Below are 24,388 nucleotides of genomic sequence, written 5' to 3'. Positions count from 1 at the left end.
TTTGTAGGAATTCTCGTGGCGCGATTTATGCGGGTTTTACATTATACGTCCCTCGTAAAGTTTCCTTTAACCTTCACCCACTCTCTGTATCTACCGGAAGCGCATAGCGTATTCGGTATGTTGATCATTTTTATGGAAAAATACACAATCGCGAAGAATTATCGCGCCATCACGATAACTGCACTTTAAACAAAACGCCTCCACACATGCTTTCCCGGATAATTCGACATGTTTCTCCCAACTTTCTCCATAAAACAGCGGCGCAACTGAATCGGGACGGTCAGCTGTGCGAATTTCAAGAAGTTTTCGAGAAGGCCGACGCCTGCTGGAATCTGGCCACGGCAATCGTTAAGAGTACATATGTCAGACTCGGGCGGCGCGGCGTCGCGACGCCGCCCGGGGGGTGGGCCAAATGGGAAAAAACGACGGTCGAACTTGGCTCATTACGGCGGTACGGTTTTTGATCTAAATGCGAATCTAACGAGGACACTGCGTGCTCATCGAGAGGGTAGCCCCACAATCTTCGCCGCGAAGCTTCACTTATGGCGTCCGCCATAAAAGAATCGCTGAGAATTGTGTAGCATGGTATTTTACATTTAGGATTTTTCTCAAACGTTTGCATTTAACAAAAATATTTATAACAAAAATGCATTTTTGTTAAATGCATACGATCAAGGAAAATATAAAAAGCATTGGAAATAATGAAGAAGTATTGCTGTATTTTTATGACAGTATAACGAGGAACCAATATCAAAGGCATTATTTGAATTATAATTTTATGAAGGGATCAAAATGCTGATAATATTCATGTACTATTTGGAATTAACAAAATCTAATTTGCATCGATTATCTGTCTCTCTCCATATATCTCGACTGACAATAACACGAATCATCTTGCTTATGTCACTACGTGTATACTAACAGATCGATAACTCGAGCCATTTGACAGTGACGAATGACTTTATATCGCTACTTTGTGAAAGCAAATTCCGGTTTTTGTTTTAGTTTCTGATATATCCTTCCGAATTCCATACGCTCATGCTATTTTTTGTGCAACTGTGTAAAAAAAATACCTATGATCAAGAATTTGGCGAAGAGCTAGCCGTTTACATCATGAAAAATTCCATTTGTCATAATAGAAAAGAAAAATTACTCGTTGAATTCTTGATAGGCGAATGTCTTCTAATTAAATCAACGTTATCTGTAATTATGTAAACGCGATTGTGCGATTAGATAAATTAGATAATTCTGCATTCTTAATCGCAAAACGAAAACTTATGATATTTAAAATTATTTTTTTCGTGTGATTTAAACCTCTTTTTTCTTGTCTATCTTTCCATTTGCTTGCGATGGACGTGTCATTTCATGAAAGCGCTATTATACTGGGTATTCTCACTTTTAATTAAATCACCCATTGCATCAGCAAATGGCAATGAGGGAAGTAGCTATCTCGTTGTACCGCCTCGACGAAACGAGTTGAAAAATAGAACACCCCTTCCGCCGTCGGGAAATACGTTTTAAATATGTAACGAACCAGTAGCTAATTAAATTAAAATTTTTGATGCGGATACCGTCACGCTTTGTGAAAAGCTCGGCAACGTTACTATTTGTACAAACGGACTGACCGACGCAAGGTATTAAATTTAATTTCCTTAAAGTGTCACTAACAAAAATTAACATTACAATTGAGTGACATGTTATTTATTTTTAAATTGAATTCTTGTGTTTCTATATTTTATTTATAATATTATTCTCTCTTTATCTGAAACATTTCTATTTAATTAAATAATTATATTTATGCGTGAAATTTCTCAGCGACGTGTTAAATCTTTCAATCTATCAGTTTAAATTACCTAGAACGACGGGAGCAAACACTCGAGCAGTGAAACATTTTAGACGGAAGGAGGCTGAAGGTTAAAACGACAACCGTTTCCACCCTGCGAATTGAATGAACACTTATTCATATTCATTGTACGTACCACTTTTACACATGCCATAAAGCACGGGCTGACGTTTTAAATGCCGCGACATCGTCCCGGTACAGAGCTCGTAGTGAAGCTCGTAGAAGTGAAAACGGGCGCGACTAGTCAGACGCGGGCCTGCGGTCGGTCCGGCCACGCCGGTTCGGTCGTTACCACTGAACAGATTTTATTGTCGCTCGCGTATCGCATCGGCGCCATCAAAATGTCGCGTCGCGCTCGCATAATAAAACACGTCTCCGTTATTCCTGCCGTTAACGTCCTCCCTACAACGTCATGAGAATTTCGATTCTGTCGAGGGATTTTTATGGGCGAAAGTTGGCCGGAACGGGGTGCTCTATCATTCCGTGGAATTTCTTTGTAGCTCCTTGGCCATGAAAGAAACGACGTATTGCATACTTTATTCTCAATCGATCTAACAATAAGTTGTTCCAAGAAATATTTTTGTTAAAATTATTAAACAAGAAATATGCTTACATAATTTCTTAATATTCAACATATTACGCCACAAGAAAAAATGAATGCGAGTGTTTCGATGCACGCAGGTGCACACAAAGACCAAGTTAATTGCGAGCTCGGTAAACAGCGCTTATTATACATTTCTCGGAATTGCTCCGGAATGATTGCATGAGTCGGCGAGACACAAAGAAAACCTTATATAGATGTTTTTCGTTTCCCTTGCACTCGTTTCCGTTGATAAATCACGAACGGATCTCGTTCGGTGCGCGTGAGTTAAGCAGTCTTTTCAAAATCCCTTTTCATACGGCGCGAGAAAACGGCGTTCTCCACGACGGTCACCTAGATTGGCTTCCCCGAAGAATATATACTTGCACGTCCAGGTCTTTCTTTGTTCGACCGGACTCGTCCAGCGATTCTTCCAACGATCGCGCGAATGACGTATATGTATACCCGGAAAATGTACTCGGCGTCGAGGCGCTTAGACGTGCCGGCGCCCGCGCCGTTCACGTGCGGCGCCGCACGCAACCCCTAAGTGCTATTAGCCGCACCATATCAACCTCCCCCGGAGACCTAACCGACTCTCCTTGGCTGGTTGTAACCCTTTCATACGCTACTCGTTGTTATCCAGTTCTCCCGATAACGTCGAACGGCCGTCGCCCGGCTCGTCAATGGAGACAGATCCACAATCTCGCGCAGATTAGGACGTGTGTCGCGTTTTATTTAAAATACTTATATGCTATTCCTCGCAAGAAAGAATCTATACTATACGTATCTTACTTAACGATCCGTCTGCTATATTTTCCTCTATTTTTACGAATAGAATGTGACAAATTGATCTTAACGTTTAAATTTTAACATAAAAGGAAGTAAGGAAAAAATATTTAGCTTTAAAACGCTCTTTTTATTTTTATTTTATTTATTAAAAAATTATTTTTACACATAATTTACAAGACAGTTTACAAATAATAATTTTTCAACGAATATTTATACAAGGGGTATGTTTATTGTGCAAAGTTACAAAAATAGAGGAAAATATATCAGACGGATCGTTATAAATACGCTTTAAATATATAATGAGTATTATTCATGACTTTGTAAATATCGTTAACAAATGAGAAGAGAATAGAAGCCCATCTATTATTCGGGCTTTCAATGTCGCTGATTGAACGCCGGTAATTTTCTTGAAATCGCGTGGAATAGCGAAATGAGGTTACGACGTGAATAAGAGATCGTTGCCGTAGAACGCAGGCCGAAAAATCTTGACCTTACCGTCTCGCCGTCGGCGCCGCCATCTTGTGCACGTCGTTAAGCTTAACGACCGCTTTCAGAATTGCCGCGGCCTTTTTTCGCCATAACGAGACGCGGCACTTGGTTCTTCGCACCCCATTCTCCCATGGTTTCCCCGTGCGAGAGACATTTAAGTCCGCGTAACTTCATTGTTATGGGGGCAGTGCCGCGCGGCGCCGGCGGGATGAAGCGAGGAACTTCAACTTCTCGCGTCTCGCATAATCACGCACTGGAGAAATCGATTAACCGTTGAATTCCGCGATAAGAGTCTGGGTGTAGGGATCACCTTATTTTCGCAACCACTCTTTACTGCAATGCGCCATACACTTTCGTTGATTTCATTTTTGGTTGATAAAATGCTGTAAAATATATTTTTCATCTCTAAGTTATCGCTTCCTCATGTTATATTTCTTGCGTATAAGATTCGGTTTGGACTCTATTTTTTTAACAGGAAAACGAATTATTTTGTTTAGTACAATATTTAAGAATATTTTTAATAAGGTTATTTAATTTGGAATTCGTGCGTATTCACATTGCTCATTCATCGAATTCAGTGGAAAGAAAATCATCTCGGAACAAAAGTGGCAGGATAACAAACGGTCGATTTTACCGATCGAACTTCGCCGTCGTTCGCCCGGCACGCGCCCTTCACTCCGCGAGACGGAGCGGGCGGAATGAGGGTCGGTTGTTCCGCGTCTATGAAACTTAATATTCCGTAGGAAGGACTTACATAAGGACGCCGACGGCAAGAAGAAAGGCGCACGGTAAAAACCCACCCTCACCTCCGTCAGCTTTACCTACACCTACACTCGCTCGAGTAATCGATAGGGTGACTCATCGAGGGCGGTGACAGAGCTTTTTACCTCTCCCCTCCTGCCTTCGCTCTCCCTCTTTTTCTGTTTCTTGCCTTTCTTGCCTACAGCACTCTTCTCCATCCACCCTCAACTTCGTTCTTTCGCCCTTGCTCGCTTCCGGCTTGTACACTCTTCTCCCCTCGTCTCCCTATGAGAAAGCGTGTCCAAACTTTAAAACTTTCCGCAGCAGCCCACTTTTCGGTTGGACTCCTGTGTGTGCGAGTTCCTTCGGGGCGACGAAATAACGGGACGCATCCCAAAGTATGCAGCTGCAACTGCGCCGCGCACCGCGAACTGGAACGCGAGCAGCAGTTTCGCCCGCAGCCAATTTGTCGCCCTGTCTGTGCCGATTTGATTCGGCTCTTTTCGAAAGTCACGTTACCGTGTAGACTTTTCTAAGATCCAAGTAACATTTAATTCATTTAAATTATTGCTATAATTGCTATTTTTAATCAGATATAATAGCAATATTGAATTCAACGTTTTGAACGTTTGTTTTGAAATTTTGTTATCGCATACCAGTATGGCGCACTAATTAGGGATTATTACGCGTACTTTACTCGCCGATAATGTAAAATTTTCCATTTGCATCGCGAAGTTTGTCTAATCTGGTTCAAAGTAAAATTCACAAGCTTGGTGGAATTCGTTCTCGCACGAATGAATTCCGGAACCGCCCCGTGAAACAACTTCGAACACCGTCCGCATTTCTGCGTTATCCTTGCCGCTCTTAATTGTCTCGTTCGCGTAGCCCTTTCCGCGATCCCAACAGGCGTTCAAACTTTAAACTGCTTCATTCCACGCGAAATAACGAGACATGTTCGCGGAACGACTGCAAACGCTACGCTGTCGTGCTATAACGTCTGTAACAGGTAGCTAGAACGAATCTCTCGTTCGCAGCCGATTCGTTAGCAAACCGTCTTTTCGTTCATCCGTCAATTCTCCATTTTTTTCTCAAACTTGAAAATAAGCAAACTTTTTCAAGATGAAAAGTGCACGTTAAAAGTCGGAAATTTAACACTCGTGCAATTTAAGTTCCATTTTTGATAGCATGCGTAAAATTCGAATTTTCAACACACAGGATTGTTGCAAAAATATTCTGAAATATTTCCAAAAGAATCTTTTCATATCCTCCATGTGTTACGTTATTGTTTTTCTTTTTTTTTTTTAATAGCAAAAGAAGATAGTATTTCAAAGAGAGAACAGTCATGCGAAAAAGTGGGTTAAAAAATATGTGATAAAGTATTTTATCCAAAAGGAAGCTCCTTGCATTACGGAACTCGTTAAACGCGTCCAAGCGGACAATTTTTATTTCCATCTTCTTTTTTATTCGTCTCTCCTTCAGACACAACGCGCGTCTGGTTGCGCCACGTGAGAGATTTTTTAAGATGGGATTTTAACGAGCACGTAGGGTATTTTTCAGAGTCTTCCTCCGCCAGTCGCCTTAATACTTTTCGCTCAGCTCCTCTCCGTGCATCGGACGTGCTCTCGAACTTTAAAACACATCCCGCCGTTCGACCTTCCCCGCGGGCCCCCTCCCGCGAGCCAAGATTTTCACATGACAAAAATAACGAGATGCATTCAGTGGAGTGAAGTCGTCGCCCGCACTCGCACGTATCTATAAAGCCCGGTCTACATTAGGCCGTAGTTCGCAAGACACACGCACAGTCTACACATGTCAATCTAATATCTCTGTGTATAGAAGTTATGTGGTGTCTTGCGTTTTGCGAACTACGGGTTATGTAGACCGGGCTTAACGAGCACGTGGCGGAATGTCGTTGCCAGACAATTTGTCGGCCCTTTCGCTCATTCATTTGCCCGGCCTTTTTCTTCGATTTTATTTTATTACGCGGCCTCCTTTTAAATTTCACGCAAATTACAAATCTCATCAAACGCTAACGAACTTTCGGAAAAAAAAAATTCGTGCCGATTTTTATAAATAGAAGTTTAATTGTATCCGCGGGCAGTAGTACTGTGTGCAAAAAGTACAGTGTTTTTTATAAATTGATGCAGTCAAAAATAAAATTTTACGTCAGAGTATTTTTTAATATAACGCCGCAGGCGGGGTATGTGTAAGCTTACAAATACGTTTTATTTTATAAACGAGTTGTTAAATGATAGTACATCACATAAAATATCGTGTAATTAAACTTTCAGTTCTGTTTAACTCGTATAACGCGCGTACAGTTGTTCGTAAATATAAATTTCATAGAGCACTCTCTTATTAATTACTGTAATTACCAGTACGGTGTTGGAGCAACGCGCGTTATAAAATAATTACTCAATTTAATCGTTTTTTAATACATTGTAAAAAGACTCACCCCGGGCTTTGTGACATTCCAATAAATGAATAACAAATTTAACATTGAATAATATTGCACGAATTGCACAAACAATTCGTTATTCCCGAAAATTAAACGATAATATTAAGCTATCAAAAAATACGATATTTTACTCTTTAATCGACTAATTAACTTCTCACGAAAAACGTTGCTAACACGCTGGCGTTTCGTCGAACAAAGAAAAATTCAAAGTAACAAGGCCATTAATTTTAGCTTTGATCGATCAGCGAGGAGGCGTCTCTCGTCACTTTGTTGCAAACGAAACGAGCGGCGTCAATTAATCTATTAAAATAAGTGATCAGTTAAACTCCGCTTTTTTCGACATTATATTAACTCTCACGAAGGAAGTACGTATTTTTCACCGCGTAAAACTCGTTTAGCGCCGTTTTATGTGCAACAAGTTAATAGGCTTTTTTTTTGTGTGACCGTACGCTAACCCGACCCTCGAAAAAAATAAAAGGGAAGATCGTTACGTACGCGCGAACGTTGTTTGAATGATGGAACGTATCGACGCGCATGATGAGAGTTCATTGCCCGTCCGCTTCTCGAATCGCAGATTCGTGATTGGTATTTACGTCGCGACCGCGTCTGCCATAAATGCGAAACTATGGTGTTTATTGACGATGCCGGGCGAACGCGGACTGAATGAACATCCGCAAATTCACGTTCGGCGTATCTGTCTGCGATTTTATAGCTAGTTGCACGCTTCCTTTTCCGAGCCGCAGAATTTTCTATCCGGAACGTAAAAGATAGACTTTTAGATTCAGAATTATCGGACTCCGATATTTATATTTAATAAAAAAGAATAGACTTTTTAGATTTAAATCTCGCCGTTCCTCAGGTACAGAATCGGGAGTTTGAAGCGGGACGAAACATTGCAGTATTTTTAGTTTGGCCTATCAGCTTCGCGCCGCGAGTCCCAGCTCCGACGAAAAAGAAGTTCCTTTTGAAAGCGGGGAAGCTTTAGGCTTCACGGTGGTCGAATCAATAGCGGGTGGCGCGAGCGAGACGGGTAGACGTAGACGCAGATAGGAGAGTCGCGGATGGAAGAAAGGAAGGAAGGAAGGGACAAAGGAGGCCAAGGAGAGATTCGGAAACTTGGAGCTCTTGCACGTTTGCTCGCGCGCGCTCGCCGATATAGCGCATCGATAAGCCATCCTTAGCCGATTATTTTGCGAGAGTATCGCCAAGTATCGGGCCGAGCTTTTTCGCCAACATGACAGCCGTCAGACCAGCATGGACTCGTTTTGTCGCTTCCTGTACAACGCCGTTCTCACCGTTGTTGTCTTTCTCAGGATTATCAGTGAGTAGCGAGAGCGTGAACATCGATCGGGCTGATCGTTGGATTGAATTATGGTTGCGCGTATAACGAGCGTTTGGTGACAAACGATTTGAGAATGGTCTTTGACGAAGATGTTTCTGTGAAACTAGCGATTCTGCACGCGAAATGTGTTCTCTATTAGTATCAGTCGAAAAGCTATTTGTGGATTTTTGGTTGTATTTGGTCGACAATTATACCAGACATGTATGAGCAATCATAATGGCTGTGTGATGTAAATTCCTGCGACCGGAGAGCTCTATATTAACGAGCGAGGTGTACTCTGCCAATACTAACCGCGCTGAATAAATTTTATTAGTATTTCGTGCGAGTTACCGCAAAGATAGTCGGAATATCGGATAACCGCGACTGCAGTATTTAACTTGGCTATCTATCTATCCCGGGCGAGCTTAAAGCTTTAACGTTCGTGCCATTACTTTCTCTCTTTCTCTCGCCGCGTTCGGATAATACCTCGTCTTGGACGATCTCGGAACGACAAGCTTTCTTACGCGTAATCGCCGCTGCGATAGATTAGCGCGAACTTAAATTGGATTCCGATTCGGGGTATTCGACCTTCCGGTTTTTCTTCGCGAAAAGCACAGCCGAACTTCAAACATTTGTCATGCTCCGCTTTCTCGGGCGAGCGGCTCTCAATTTCTTGACGCTCGCGGTCGCGTCCCGTATCGGAAATTCGATTCCTCGACGTGAAATACATCCGATCTCGCTGAATTCCGTAACGTTAAAACCGGCGCCGGCGTTTACTCTGATATCGGAGACGGTCGGTCGCGTATCGATACCGTGTATCAAGCCGACCTTTATGGCGACATGTCTCACGGCATGCACCGGCAGCTCCGGTCGATCGCATCTGCTACCACGGTCTGCCATAACTCCCGGAGCCTTGACCTTTGGCCGCTCGCGTTATCTGCCGGTATTTAAAGCCGCGCGAAACCGTCCGCGCGGTCGTGACGTGGCGTTGCGCCGGCACGCGAAAACAACCGGGGCCGGGCCGTTCGAGATTTCCGCGAAGTAATAATGCTCTCCTCGAGAAAACGGGACCGCTTATTATCACGTGCAGTCACGTCAGCGAGAGGGAACGGCGAGAGTAACTTATACGCATGCGTTCCCGAAAAATCGATGCCTATAATTTTCTACGAATGAATACACGATACAATTGCTTCCAAGTCGTCTCGAGTTGGAACCGCTACAACAGAGATTTCTGAAACGCGATATCTATTTTTCCTTGACTATTCGTTTCGTCGTGTTTTATGTTTTATTTCTCCGTTGCTCCATTTGCGTGATTGATGAAAATTATCGTAAGAATTGCCTTGAAAATCGTCTGAATAATTAATTTCCTCGTCGTTATAGCGGGGCGCATTTTGCATCGATAATACATCTTCGATCGTTTCCATGCATATTTAACAGTTAAGCAGGCACATGTAAAAGTAATAAAATGTGGATCCTTTCTGACAAAGTATTTTTATTTATATCCGATAAAATTATAGAAATGTAACATACGTTTCTAATATATTACATATTGCAGATAATTTTGGAACATCTGTTCTAACAAGATGTGTCTTTTTGTTTTCCAGAAAACGGCCTTCTCTCCTTCGAAAATCCCAACTACCATCTGGATCCAGCTCGGCTGGACGATGCTCTGAACAGCAATGGAAACGGCAGTTCTCTGTACGATGAATTATATCAGGAATTGGTCGGCAGTGGCGGCAGAAGTGGCGAGGTGACCGGCGGCGGCGGGGGAGGGGGCGGTGGAACGAGGGTGCAGGCACGCAGAACCTACGCCACATTGGATTTGGGCAGTATGGGGGTGGACGTCACTCAGGGCCCCCTCACGCAGGATTCCGTGACGGACGACGCTCCCGACAACACGGACAACCATAACCTAGGGTGAGTACTGTTAGCTCTGTCACGTTCTCTTTCTCGCTCTTTCTCTTTCTCTCTTTTTCTCTCGTTGGCGGCCGATAAATGGTTTCCCGATGCACGCGCTGATAGAAATACATCTCTCCTCTTTGAATTTTATAAAATATTTAATTACAACATTTTTAATTACATAATAAAGATTATTTTTATTAAGGTTTTTCTTAAAACCTATACAAAAGTACGAATTTGATGCAAATTCTTAAATACATCATTAGAGACGGCATTATTTTACATAATTTAAATATCATCAAATTATTATAATAGGTGATACGTAATGATATACAGAATGTACTGCGTTTGCTCCAAACAGGGCGGGATATACTCTAAAGAAGTCATTTTTAAGACGCGATTGAATCTAGGACCCACGCGACGCACTCTAGAATTTTTATGCACTCGCGCGTAATATCCACAAGCCTGTCACGTCCTGTCTGGCTGAGTATACGAGCTGGAAATTTATGATAGACTATGTCGCCGTTGTCAACGCCGCGCCGTAATCTCCTAACGTCGTTACCTGCAACGTACCCCCAACGACAGCTCCTGGCTGTCTTTATCTTCCTCCCCGAACCGAAGTCTTGAAATTTCATCCCGTCGATCACGCGTTCAAAGTCGCACGAGTAAACTATAAGAGGGAGGAGGGTCGAAACGACCGGAATAAACTCGGTTACGTTTCGTCGATTTTCAATACAACGGCTTTCAATATAACAAAAGATTTTCAATATAACGGTTTCACGGTTTCTATCTTTATCTCTTTGAGACGAGTGAACCAGCTAAAATTGATCATATAGTCCGAGATATACGTATAAATTGTTTATATCGAAGTCGCGAATTGAATCCTCACGAATAAAAAGAAACTATTTTTGCTCCGGTAGTTTGATTAAGGCGGACTGCTATTAAATTCTTAAAATCAAATTCAATTCGTTGCCACGGGCGCCGTCGTGATAAAAATCGCCTGGATATTCGACGTGAACGTTCGCCCGGCTCTTGGCGAGGTCGAGATCATATTTGTGCCTGTCATTCTTCCTCTCTTTTATTCATCGCGCATGAATCCGCGGCGATGGAAGTGGTACGAATCGATAAATAGTCAGACCGAGCGGCAACGCGAGCGACAGCGCGCCCGGGATAGAGAGACAGCACACAGCCGGATAAATATGTCGATAAATAGCGGCCGGAAATTTCAATAAATTTATGGAACGGGGAAAGCGCAGCCGAATTTGCGACACGCGACATATCAGGCAAGATTCCACGGTATAAAGTAAGACCACGGAGGTAAACGCCGTACTATTAAGGTATACGTGTCACATTCGGGGCAACGAGCTCGAAAGTCCGCGCGCGATCATAAGAGACCCCACTTTGTGGAATTGTGTGTGCGCGTGTGTGCGTGCGCGTGTGTATGTGTGTTTGCGAGCGGCAGTTACGAGAAGATACACGCGAGCGAGCTTATGGCCGCGACTACCTCCGGCATAACGTCGAACGCGAGCATATAAATAATGCGGCGTCCCCCGGTGCCTGCACATGCACCGGCGCATATGTCGGTGAATTTATGTAGAGACTCCACGTCGCCTACGCTCGGTAGTTGATAAAAGTTTCAACGCGTGGGCTATTCGCGGTTGCAGATCGAACGATCATTACGGATTATCGATCTCTCTCCTACCCTTCGTCTCTCTAATCCGGAACGAATCTTGTCAGTTGCACATGATAAATTGGCAATTTATTCTCGTTGTGCTTAAATAAAAATATACTGTAACCTTTCCGCCCGGTTTATATTCGGTTATGGACGAAATTAAATGAGAAGGATTTTTTGAACTGCGACGAAGTAATAGAACTGATATCGCGGAATCGTGCGACATCAGATACATTTTATTCGATTCAGGTATCTGCATCTGGTATTGAATACGTCTTCGGCAATATGCCGTACAAATGGGAACATTGTCGGAGACGTAATGCAGTCGAAGCTGCACGGTGAGAACGTATATATAACTATTCACCGTAACATCGTGTCGCGCGTATTCCCGTGGATGTAAAATCGATACCGCATTTATATTTTCTGTCGCAGCAATGACTTTCTAAGCCGTGCGAGACATACGCGCGGTTGAAATTACAGCAGAATGTTCCCTGGTTTACGTTCCGCGCATATAAATGCGCGACTCGACTGACAAAACTGTATCACACGAGTGCTCTAATATTAATTGGATCGTATCACACGGTGTCGTTACGTCGCGATGCATCGCGTTGAAATTCATAACGTTCGGTCTCGAAATTTTTATACGATCGGAATAAGCGCGCAGAGAACACTTTTCGAGAGCGCAGATTTAGTTCTCGTTCGGAGTTCTTGTTCGAAGGAAGGAACGCGGTTGAACAGTTTTTTCAGTCCCTTCCCGCAGGGCGAAACGTGGAGTCGATAGACGCGGGTCGGATTAGGGGCGCCTATCGGGGATGTCGGGGAAATTCGACGCATCAGATTCGCCGAGATCTTATTCGGGCTAGACCTATTTTATTCTTCGGCGCGTAGGTACTCGAAAATGTGCAACTCGAGTCGTATCGGTCGGTGATCGCTGGGCCGCGTGAACCGTGCACGAAACACGGTGTGCACGGTATCTATACCGTGTATGGCGTGTACGGTTGCGTCCGTGTTTGTGCGCTGCTGAAAATTTCAATCCGCGATTTCCATTCTAACGAGAGATCGGCGTATACGTGCCGGCCTCGCTGGGGGGGGGTCTCCAATTTCATGCAAATCGCCGGGACATCGTCGCGAGAGAAAGAGAGAGAGACGGGCAGCTCTCTCTCAGCGATGGCGTAGCGCGCAACTGTACTGTGTACTACGAACGACATGCGAGAGACCGAACGTGGATGGAGGAGCTTGTTATTAAAATACCGTCGTTGAGAGGCCAACGAAATGTTCCGTCGATGTTTCGTTTAACCTCGCTCGAAAAGCCTCGCCCGAGCGAGCTGCAAAATGCATCGCGGTCATTTCTGAATCTCGTCCGCGTATTAGCACATTTACATCATTTTATGAGCTAAAAATCGAAATTTAAATAACCAGGACGATTATGGATTTTCTTTTCGTAGTGCATTTAATACGTGTAAAAACCTTTTAAGTTTTTGCAGCTCTTCTTAATTCCGATATGCAATTAACTCGATATAGTTTCCAGGAACATTTCTCGCGTTTTTCGTTTATGCTGTAGCGGATGTATCTCGAAACGTACCTACTAATGCACGCGGCAAATTGTTTTCCACCATCGACTGCGTTACTTTCATGACCGCATTTTCCTTCGCATTTGGTACGACGAATCGTGCCGGCGAATACTCTGTAATAGTTCCACAGAATAGGCGCACGCGACAGAATCGCTTCTGGTAAAGTTTCATTATTCCAAGGAGGCGATAAATAGCGACCTGTTTTATGCAAATGGGTCGGGTGTAGGCACGGGATCGGCTGTACTCTGTCGCTCCGCAGGGCCGTGCAAACAGAGCACAGAGACAAAGAGAAAGAAAGAGAGAGAGAGAGAGAGAGAGAGAGAGAGAGAGAGAGAGAGAGAGAGAGCGAGAAGGAGAAACGAGGCAAACGCCGTTATTAAAGTGCTTGTATTGCGCCATGGCGTCACGGGAAAGAAGTATCGCGGACTCGCTTAACTCGTGAATAATAAACGGCAGAAACTGGCAGATAACTAGCGCTTTTCCGCTCTCTCGCGCGCGAATTAAATTAAGCTGCAATATTGTACAAATGTGCGTTACTTTTCGTGAATATATGTTCGGAAAGTAGAAATCATGCTTCTCGTTACATTTTCGCGATATTTGACGTTAATAATGATGAATGGCGGAATAACAGCGATGTCGAACTGTTATATAAATCATTTCGAATAATTTATAGTTATCCATAATGTTGCGACGTTTTAAGTATTTTAAAGAGGAAAGAATAAGAATGCAAATTTATAAATGTGATATCAAAAATACTTTATTGTTATTATCTTTGATAATGAATTCCAACGTTTCAATTAATTCCTCGCTCTTAATATATTTAGCTAATAAAGTCGACACAGCGAAAATTCGAGAGGAATAGGACAGTAACCGTGTTCATACGAAGGCTGCACGAAATGCATTCTTCGAAGATATCGCACGATAGGAGCTCGAGGCGTACACGCTTCGTACGAAAATGGCTCGGAGGTCGAATTTCTCCTTTTCGTCGATCAATTCCATGGTAGCTCAACCCGCTCTCTCCCTCTCTCCCTCCCTCCCTCCCTCCTCCCCCTCTTTCTCTTTCCCGTTCTCTCCCCTCGCACCCGATCTCCGTTCGGATATTCATCGCCCGTTTTCGCTGCATTGCGCAGAACGCCGATAAATCGCATTATCCGGGAACGACCGCTGCCCTGAAACGGGCAGCTTATTTGGCCGCGCTTAAATTCCAGTCTAAGCCATTTTCAGAACCCCGGCGGCAGAGCGAGGAGAGGCGTCAGCGCCGAACCGACGAAAACCATCGCAGCCCGTTATCCTGAATGCGATATTCGATGTGGGGGCGGAGGTGGAGAGACGGAAGCATTTTTGATGTCTTTATTAAATTTTAATGACGCGGGAATACCATCAACGGCTGCGCTCGTCATGCTAGCTCGTAAAAGAAAATGTTAACGCTTGAGAAAAGATACTTTGCAGGATATAATCCCCGATGATTAAAAGACGAGCAAATTGATGGTTGAAAAAGAAAAAGAGGAAAAATTTGTTCTCGTAATCACTTGGATTTTCTATTACGTTTAGACTTATATCACTTATATTTAGATTTACCATTATCTTTTAATTTTACGGTATTTGTCAAATATAAGGTCGATTTGTAACGATAAAAGGCGATTTATCTACGCCGCTCGTACATCATACATTTCCTGCTGTTTCCCTAATTCGAGCTCGTTTATCAGCGAGCAGAAAATTACGATACCCGTACACTCGATAAGCTGCCATTTGCGCGGCGAGGATAAAAGTCCGGACGTCTCTCCACGGCCGCGCCATTCGTCTCCGTTAGTTTCGATGTAACGCGATAGAATCGATCGTACTACCGGCTCGTAACTCGTCGATCGAACGCTCACACACCGCCGCTGCTGTGTCGATACAAAATTCCTCCGTCCCGTTCGCTGAATTATCTCGCGTTAACGGTCGCAGCGCAGTGGAAAAGGCCGGTTTGGGTCAGACAGCCGCGACGGGCACGACTCGATCGACCATCGCTGGCACCTTAATTGCTATTACACCCGCAGTCCCGGATCGAATGCGTCCGATAACGGCACTCGGTGCGCATTAAACTCAATACGAAAAGAACATTGCCCCTTCGGGTCCATTGCACTACTGCGAACAGTCGTGCAGTAAGAATGTAAGATCTCTATTTCTCAGATGTAACATTTATTTCGCGTCCATTTTTTGGAACATTAATTGCAATCGATAAAATTATCGAGAAATGTTATACATATAATTCAGTTTAATGATTATATATGTACTTTTTTTATGAGGCATGTACTCACAATTGCATATTAATTGCAATTAACGTATGAACACGCTGTATTGTTTTTCCACGCTCAGAAGTTTCTCGCCAGAACGCGACACAAGAAAAATTATGCACGGGGTGTATTTGACACTTCTCGACTTAAAGCTCCGAGACTCTTAATTGCAGCTGCACATAGTATAAGAAGCGCGCGTCGAATTTAAGTCGTTAATTTAATGACGATAATGGTCACGCTGAGACTAGTTTAAACTTATAATGACTCAGCCTTCGTCTTATAGCGCTATTTAGCATATTTATTTATCGTAAATGAAATCTCTACATCCGATAATGTTGTAATCATTTTTGTACAATTAATTAGAATTCTTTATCTTTAATCTAATTAATTAATATAATGATATTTCTAGACTATTATATTACAGACTATGATATTTGACTATTCAACGAATTCTCTCGTCTTCGTTGATCAATTGTCCTGATGTTCCAAAACTGGAACAGCGGAACATCTTTTATTTGAACATGTGGTATTTTCTTCTCGGTATTTTTAACCATCATCACAGCAACATCAGGCGTTTTAATTCCAGTCTGTCTCTTCTTTCTTAAAAAGAACCATGTTGAATGTCTAACTCCACTCATCCATCACACCCTGATTTGATGGATGGATTTAAATGATACAGTATAGTGAAAAGCGTATACATACTACAGCGAAAAGGTGTTTTATCGTTACGTGAAACGCTTTGCGTTGCGCGGTTTAATTCTCCACTTTCCGCGGGAGAATCGAAAACGGAATTACCGTTCGATCCGCGTAGCCGCCCCCAATCTAATCGACAGCTGTCGCTTTTAATGACGGTCGGTTTTCTCCGCGCGCGGATACGCGCCTCGAATAATAGGAATCCATCGGAGACCTCACGTTTGCTCAGGACACACAAGGAAAAAGGCGGACACGTCGAAATCGTTTCCCGTGTATAACGGCAGCGTCCGTCCATCTGCGCGACGCTTCTCCTAACGTACGGATATTTCGCCGGACACGTTATTTCGCCGACAAAACCTCGTGGCTCGTTCGCATTCCGCCGACGATGCCGGATCGTATCGTCGCGCCGCCAACAGGATATCGACTGTCCCGCTTGGCGCTTCGTCGACTCAATTAACAATAAACGATCGCGATATATGCGCGTAATGCAAGCGCGAATTTTCCTCTGGTTGGCTGCAGGAAATTGGATTTGACACGATATGGCGTTTGCCTCGGTTTTTATTAAAGTCGAGGAGAATTATCAAAGATGTTGGTTCACAAAAATTTCCGAATTTTCGACAAACCCGTCGGAAACGGATATCGCGGCTGTCGGATATTCCATCCGCGAAGAATGGATCTATTCGCATTTTGTACCCAGAGTCATTTCAGCCGTGCGTTTTTGACCAGCATTTTTCTCCCATACACGCACAGTAAAAGCGCACAGCCGACACACAGCCACGCCGCCGCGCCGCGCACATCCGCGAGAGACTTGCCTTTCATTGACATTCTACGAGTCGTGGCGAATTTCATTTATATGCTAACTTGAAGCCACGTACACATTTCTGCATTCCACCTTGAGATCCCGTCGAAACGTGCCCCCGATGCAGTGCATCCCCCCCACCCCCACCCCCTCGGCTTGCGCAGCCCGGAGCAGGACGAGCGCGACGGGAGACTATCTTTCGCGAAGCGACGTGAGCCAAAAATTTTCGTCCGTTGCTAAGCGGCGGCCAAATCCGACGCGACGGTGTGCAATGTGTGCGCCCGAAATAGATCGGTCGATTTAATTTTACGTGAATTATTTAGAGGAGCTATTTAAAATGCCAGCTTAACATTTTTGACGTATTCAGGACACTGAAAATCATTTTCCTTAAATAGCACCACACAACTGTAGCGATTTGAATTATTTCAGCTGTGTAAAAATGCCAGTTGTGCAATTTTTTTGACGGACGGATATGGCCATCCAATTTTCAGTTTATCCTACGATTCAGTTTATACTCGGTTTACACTTCGGTTATTTTGCGTTCCTGTTATTTTGGGAAGCGGCGAAGGCAGGAGAAGTGTAAATGAGAGGGAAGAATTGAAACTTATCGCTTCATTAAGCGAAATTTTGTTAATGAGGCGACTCAACTCAACATTCATTCAGTGTGACATAATTCGCGTTTCACTTTCTTTTTATAAAGACGTCCAAGATGGCAAATTATTGCGATAGCAATGTGATACATGATATAACGACATTATGTCGATAGCGCTTAATCATTGTACAATGTTAATTACAACGTGATTAAGTCGGTCAGCCGACCATGGCAGCAAGAAATTCAAGTTCGCACGTGCGCCGTAACAATGATGTTCTCACAAGTGTCACGTTTAAGTACATCACATTACACGTTTGCATCCTTCTCCCTTGTCAGGAATATAAACGTGCACTTATTTTCTCATACAAATAAACCTTACGATGCAAAATGTTTAATAAAAACGTTTATAAAATTTTGTTAACGTAACTATTCTGATTGCGTTTGGTTATTCGCGCACGTTTAAAGCAGAACAAAAATAAGATTTCTCAACCTCTTTTACGATTTATGTAATCTATATGTAGAAATGCAAGAAACAAATTTTCGTCAAACGGGGGACTCGGAGAGACGCACGGCATTTATTTAAATTATATATAATCTCAATGAGATTCCCTCTCGGGCGAGAAGTCATCGGTCTTATGCATTATGCAGGAACGAGGACCGGGGGAAAGACAGGCAGTTGTACAAAAGAAAATGGAGAGGATAGGCCCGTGTTCGCCGTGGTTTGTCATGCGCGACACGTGTCACGTCGTAAACTTTTCTTCCTGGCTTCCATCGGTGCCTCGGTGCGAATTTCGGCGTCTCGTAAAATACTTTCGAGAAGATGGCCGGCGAAAGAAGTTCTCGCCGGGATCCGTGTCCCTGTGTCTTAAGTGGATGAAAGACAGCGAAATAGACTCCCCTTAGACCTTGTCCACAAAGTAGATACCTACGTAAAATGGATACGAGACAATTTTTAACAAGTCATGGATTAAAAATGCTTAATATAACAGAAATTACTAGGCAATGAAGTAAGATTTTCTTAAAATTAGGATACTCCTGCAATATTCCTGCGTTAAAAAAGATACATTTCGTATTTAGGATTGATCTTCGACGCGAGTGTTTCGTTGCATATCAGATTATGCAATCGACCGCAATTTTCGCCGAGGAGTGCAGGATTTATTTTTCAGGTCGAATTTTTACGAGATATATATCCGGATACGAGTTCGTGAGCTCGTGCATTTTTAAATCGGACCAGTCGTCTCATCATCGCGTATTCGAAACGTTCTATTGAATTAAGTATGACGAATTAAATGTTAATAGGAAATCTTGTCCAATATTTACGGAGAAACATTCGCGCGATGCGAATATAACTGAAATAAAGTCAAGCGAAACGTTATTTGTACATGTGAAAGCGGACCGGCGAAGGAGCGCGCGGGGTAGGAAGGGTGCGAGGAGAGCGAATGATCGTAATTCGAAATTCTGCGCTTCGTCGCCGACGAGTCCCACGAGGTAGCTTTTCTCGTTCCTAGTCGAAGCGATGCGTGTAAGTCGAGGAGATTTTGGCATTTCGTAGTCCCAGGTCGCCTATATGCTCGTTCGCACGAGCGACCTCGTACATCGCGATGCACCGCGCCCCGCGAAAATAGAGAAATCGAGTGACTGGCGACGCGACTGTCTCGCGAAACGCGCCCGCCGCGGAAGGTAATAAGGGAAAATGGCACACAGCGGGGAATGCGGAGCAAACAAAACGCGGGGAAAATGGGCGATCGATGATACATACAGAACAGAGAGAAAGGTAAACACGAAACGGGCGCCCAGAGAGGTTCTGAGATGATGGATCGATCCGCAAGCTGAAATGCAACGCAAGGAAGATCGCGCGAGATCTCCTTCCGTCAGGACTTCCGTGAATTCCGAGGGATAATCAAACCTGACTTGTGCACGATATCAGCACGAAACTATCTCCGAGGTATCTAACATCTGCACACGCGGAACCGTTTTATTTCGTAGCCATTCGCTTCGTTTTATTCGACGTCGAATTATATATATAGAATTTATATCGCGCGGGCGCACGCAATTTCGTAGGCAAATATTATACTCGCGTTAGTACGCTCGTAAATCGAATAAAGTTTGCAATTGGCGGAATGTATTCGGCGTTTATCGCGAATTTACGTTCCTGAGTTACCATAGTATTTTCGTGAGCCGGGAATTACGTTTCCCGGCGCATAGCCGGGGAATTCATCTGTGTACGCGAAAGTACCGCCAGAAAGTGAAAAGGCCGCTCGAAACGGCTCGCCGACAAGAAATGTAGACTGAGAAATTCCTGACTTCCCGCGTTCATGCGATCGCGATGATCTACCGGCGCGAGGGGAGCGTAAAGAGTGAACAGGAAACGAAGTACCGAGTTAAGGGTAGAGTCGGTAGCTAAAGGGAGAGGTGGAGGATGGGGGGGAGGGGGGAGGGGACAAGAGAAGGCCTCGAAAATGTAGGTAAACGCGCGCGGGTCGAGCAGGTAGAACAAACGGCAGACGAGTGAGACGAGGGACGACCTGGAGTGGAGGAGTCGATCAAGGGCCAACGAACCCTTCTTACCCTTTGACCCTTCCCAACCGGCTCTCCTCCTGGCCCCTCCTTCCCGGGGCAACCGCGTCAGCCGGGGATCCTCTCGACCGGAAGTGCTTTGCAATGCAAGTCGCCGAGCACGAACGCGACGCTTTGTGGTGCATCGCGATGCGTCGAAGAAGAATCGATTGCGAAAGATGGCCGGCCACAAGTATAACAAAGTCGTGTCGCGATTAGCCGGCGCGTAATCTTTCGTCGCTGGACGACAGCTCGTTCTCTCGCTTCCCGTCGTGTCGACTTGTACTTTTAGGATTGCATAACGGAAAGGAAAATAAGGAAGAAAAATTCGGTTTAATTAACTTTCTCAATTACCAAGTTTTCTTTGTACTGTCGGCTCGCAGTTACTTTGCTAATTAGCGACCTGGGCTTCGTTTCGAAGCAGAATTTTGCAACGAGCAAGAAGCGCGCGATCGTAGTGCATTATTTGCAAACCCGTATTATCACTCGCGACTTCATTAAGAATCGCGACAGACACTTGGCGCCATTTGCATTCTGGAGAACGCTCCATCAGGCGATTCGACGGTTGTTCTAAGTGTATCGAGTGAACTCGGCGATGGAAAGGTACGGATAAATATTCAATCATCCTCTTCCTTCAGCCCCCTTTCTTCTCGTTTCCTTAGTGAAAAGAGATGAGGTTTGAGTGGACTCTCGACGGGAGGGAAAACATTCCTTATTTTTTTGCTCGCGAAATCGTCCAGACTATCCCGCGATGATCGTAAGGCCAGCTTCCACTTTTACCCCATCTCTCTCCACCCTCTCGGTCTTTCCTTCCAAATATCCTTCTCTCCATCTATTTCTCCGTTCCTTCGCATTCGCCTCGATCTCTCGTCCATGACCCGAGAAATAAAGATCCCGAAGACGGACGAGGAGGCAGGGAAGAACGGCATCGAGGGGAAATTATTGACGACGACGGGGGTACAACCGGCAAATTCCAGGGATGCTTGTGGAAATTACATTCGATCGGCTCGTCATCCGGAAAAAAGACGAGCCGCACGTCGGCACCGAAAAAGAAATTTGCCAGAATGATGTCTGGACGGTGACATCTTTCTTCGAATGTCGTTCATACTTAATTAAAAAGAAATTCGTATGACTTAATACAGTATATTAAAATATGAAATTATAACTGATAAATTTAGGTATTATAATAATCATAATATTTATTTGTAAATTTATTGTTTATTATTTGCAAATGTATTGTATTATAATAATCGTAATACTCTTATTTGTAAATATTACGATTGTTATGATCTAATGATTATATAATATTCATTGCAGTATACATTCTAGTTTTAAAATGTTTTTATATGTAATACATATTTTTTATTTTTGTGTTTCAACTTTTTCCAGTAAATATTTCACGATTTAAACTTGTATTATTCCTTTTTTTTATAAATAAAATATGCATCAGTTTTTGAACGCGGTTGGATGGAAATTACGAACGATGACAAACATATATACCGGTGGTTTTTGGAGCCATCGGGACGACGTTAAGCGATTTACATGTCCTCCTGTTCGCACTAGTCGGATGCCGATAACGGAATTTCGGGATATCCGCGCGGCAAAGCCGCGGCAGACAGTCCAGAGAGTGCTTTGAGCCGCGATAACTTCCGGTTCGGCGGTTTCATTGCTCACGCGACTCTGCGCACGACTCCGGGATTTAATTTATCGTCTTCGTCGTATTTGCGACGAGAGAACGATCATCTCTCTTTCTCTCTGTATGAATTTTCTATAGGATATATCTTCCCTGTCGCGCTTCTCTGCCAAAATAGTTATCCGACCGACGTGTACGTTGCCCACATACACTTTTATGCATATCCGGAAATTATATGGGCACCTCCCTATCTTCCTCTCTTTCTCCTTCTCTCGTAACTTTCGCGAGAGTTTCAAAGACGCCGATAATTCTTGCAGGCTATTAGAAGTTTGACCGCGAAGATTTGCTCGAGTTCGATAGTAGCTGCAGGTGTTGAGATGATTTATCTAAGAAATTGTGCAACTTTGAGATTCGCGTCGCAGTTAAGAAAATTCAACGTATTCGAAACACGTCCGCAATTTTCCACCTTTTCTCTTTTCGTAATGTAATTATATTATGTATGATAAAATTATACGTAACATTCATTAGGTCACATATCGTCATTTTCTTTACGTTCGATTTTTTTTTTAATTTGATGGGCCATTCCCTTCTGAGGAAGCTCGATGTCTAAGAGGCTTTACCTTGATATGACCTTATCGATCCTCTCTGATTACCCTAAAATCGCGCAATCAACAAAAATGACCGGTGGCGAGGCGCGTTATCAGATGAATAATAAATTCGCGTCGCAAATCGGCCGTCCCGTGGGGGGTCGTTTATTGGATCAGTAAGTGAGTCTCGGTATGGCAATCGGCACACGCGCGAACAAACCACGCTGCGAAACGCGCGGCGAATGAATAACCGCGGAAATGAAGGCAGGCGACGATCAATTAAGGGCAGCGCACGCGGGCGCGACGCGAGAGTATCGCGATGGAATTCTTTCTCACCCCAGCGCGACGACCCTCGGCTGCGTGTGCACAGTCGAGAATCGTCGAGGGTGACGAATGAATCCATAAAATGTCACCCTCGCGGCCGATAGAATCTACAATTATACTTACGGGATGACGAGGTTATTTCGCGTTATTTCATGGGGTCGTAGGTACTAGAGAAGAGAGAGTGGGAGCCCACGTCTTTCAGCCCTCGAACGCACGACGCAGGGGGGGGAGAACTAAGAAAAATATTGGCAATAAAGGGAAAGCATGCCGTTCTGTCGAGTGCATCGGGCGGTACGGTCCTATTGCAACGGCGAACTGCCGTATGTAATCATGTAGATTTTTATGGCGTTTAATATTACCGCGTGATATATGAGACGGGTAGAAGGGAGAGAAGATTGCACGGGAGACTGTCTTGTGATTATTCGGGCGCGGCTGTGTTCACAAACAGCACTTGCGCCGATGGTTGTGACTTTTATTGCACTTTTTATCGCGCTGTTGAACTCTTTTTTTTTTCTTTCCGCGAAAAACAGGGAGAGGAGGCGGCCGATCGCTTCATGAAATGACTAAATTCCATCGTTGCCTCTTTTTTGCCCGTCCCTTTTTGCCCCCAAGCAGGAAGGGTGTGGGATAGTCCCCTTGTTCAGAATGACGGGAGCTTGGGAGACGCGTGGATGCTTCAGGAGGGTGAAATTTCGACCGCGGAGAATGGGATTCATCCGAACGTGAAATATATCTGTCATCGGCAATGTGAGAATGCACTCGATAGGACCGCCAGGGCCATACTGTACTCTATTGATTAGGCTGCGGCATTCTGTGTATCGAATCCCGTTCGTAATCTAGCAGATTGTGGACACGTAGCGTGTATTTTGGTGCCGTCGATTGGCTCGTTTTTAAGCGATAAACTGGAAAAATTACGAGCCGATTCTCCGCGCATTAAGATTACATCGTATCACGATTTTCTCTTCAAGATAAATTCAACCAATTTTTATTATTTTATCCTTAAATAAGTTATGACGCGAATTTAAAATCGTAAAAATGAGATCGACAGTAAATCAAATCCAATATGTGGCTTTGAGTGCCCCGAGTGTGCTATGAGGTTTATATCTTTGACGCTTTAAATTCAGCAAGTAAATATTTTCTTGTAAATTACATGATTTAATTGAGTAAAGGTGTCCAGACATAGGTTTTAAATGTCCTGGCATTGGTACATTTACCTCAATTAATTTTTTATCGACCGATTCGAATGATGAAAAAGCTCGATTACGTAATTATCGAATTACGTATTAATCGAATAATGCAAAAGTTCTTTAAATAATTAATACAATCACTTTTACGGCTGATCTCATCAATTAGCGTTCGGCTGTTATCACTAAAATGCATTCCATGTTACACGATATTACCCCGATCGTTTCCATTTTACTTGTCAGATCGATGTGTCAGTGAACTCTTTCGGCATATCGTACATCCAATTCCGGACCGAAATCTCGTTCGCGAAATCAGTCGGTGTTCCCCAATAAACTCTCGTTCCGTGGAAGCCATAAACCTTCATTACGCCCGCCCATTTA

At 43.8% G+C, this 24,388-nt stretch overlaps 1 protein-coding gene across 1 annotated transcript in view; it reads left to right on the top strand.

Annotated features, from left to right (window-relative positions):
- LOC139818165 (protein Fe65 homolog) overlaps nucleotides 1-24,388 on the top strand; it is a 155,410-nt gene that overhangs the window by 102,738 nt on the left and 28,284 nt on the right. Inside the window, exon 3 of the mRNA XM_071786741.1 lies at nucleotides 9,826-10,138. Within this exon, the coding sequence (XP_071642842.1) occupies nucleotides 9,826-10,138 (313 nt within the window). The remainder of the gene's footprint in view (nucleotides 1-9,825; nucleotides 10,139-24,388) is intronic.

The sequence above is a fragment of the Temnothorax longispinosus genome, chromosome 8, assembly GCF_030848805.1.
Source record: "Temnothorax longispinosus isolate EJ_2023e chromosome 8, Tlon_JGU_v1, whole genome shotgun sequence".
NCBI lineage: Eukaryota > Metazoa > Arthropoda > Insecta > Hymenoptera > Formicidae > Temnothorax > Temnothorax longispinosus.
This window is presented reverse-complemented; position numbering and strand designations above follow the sequence as displayed.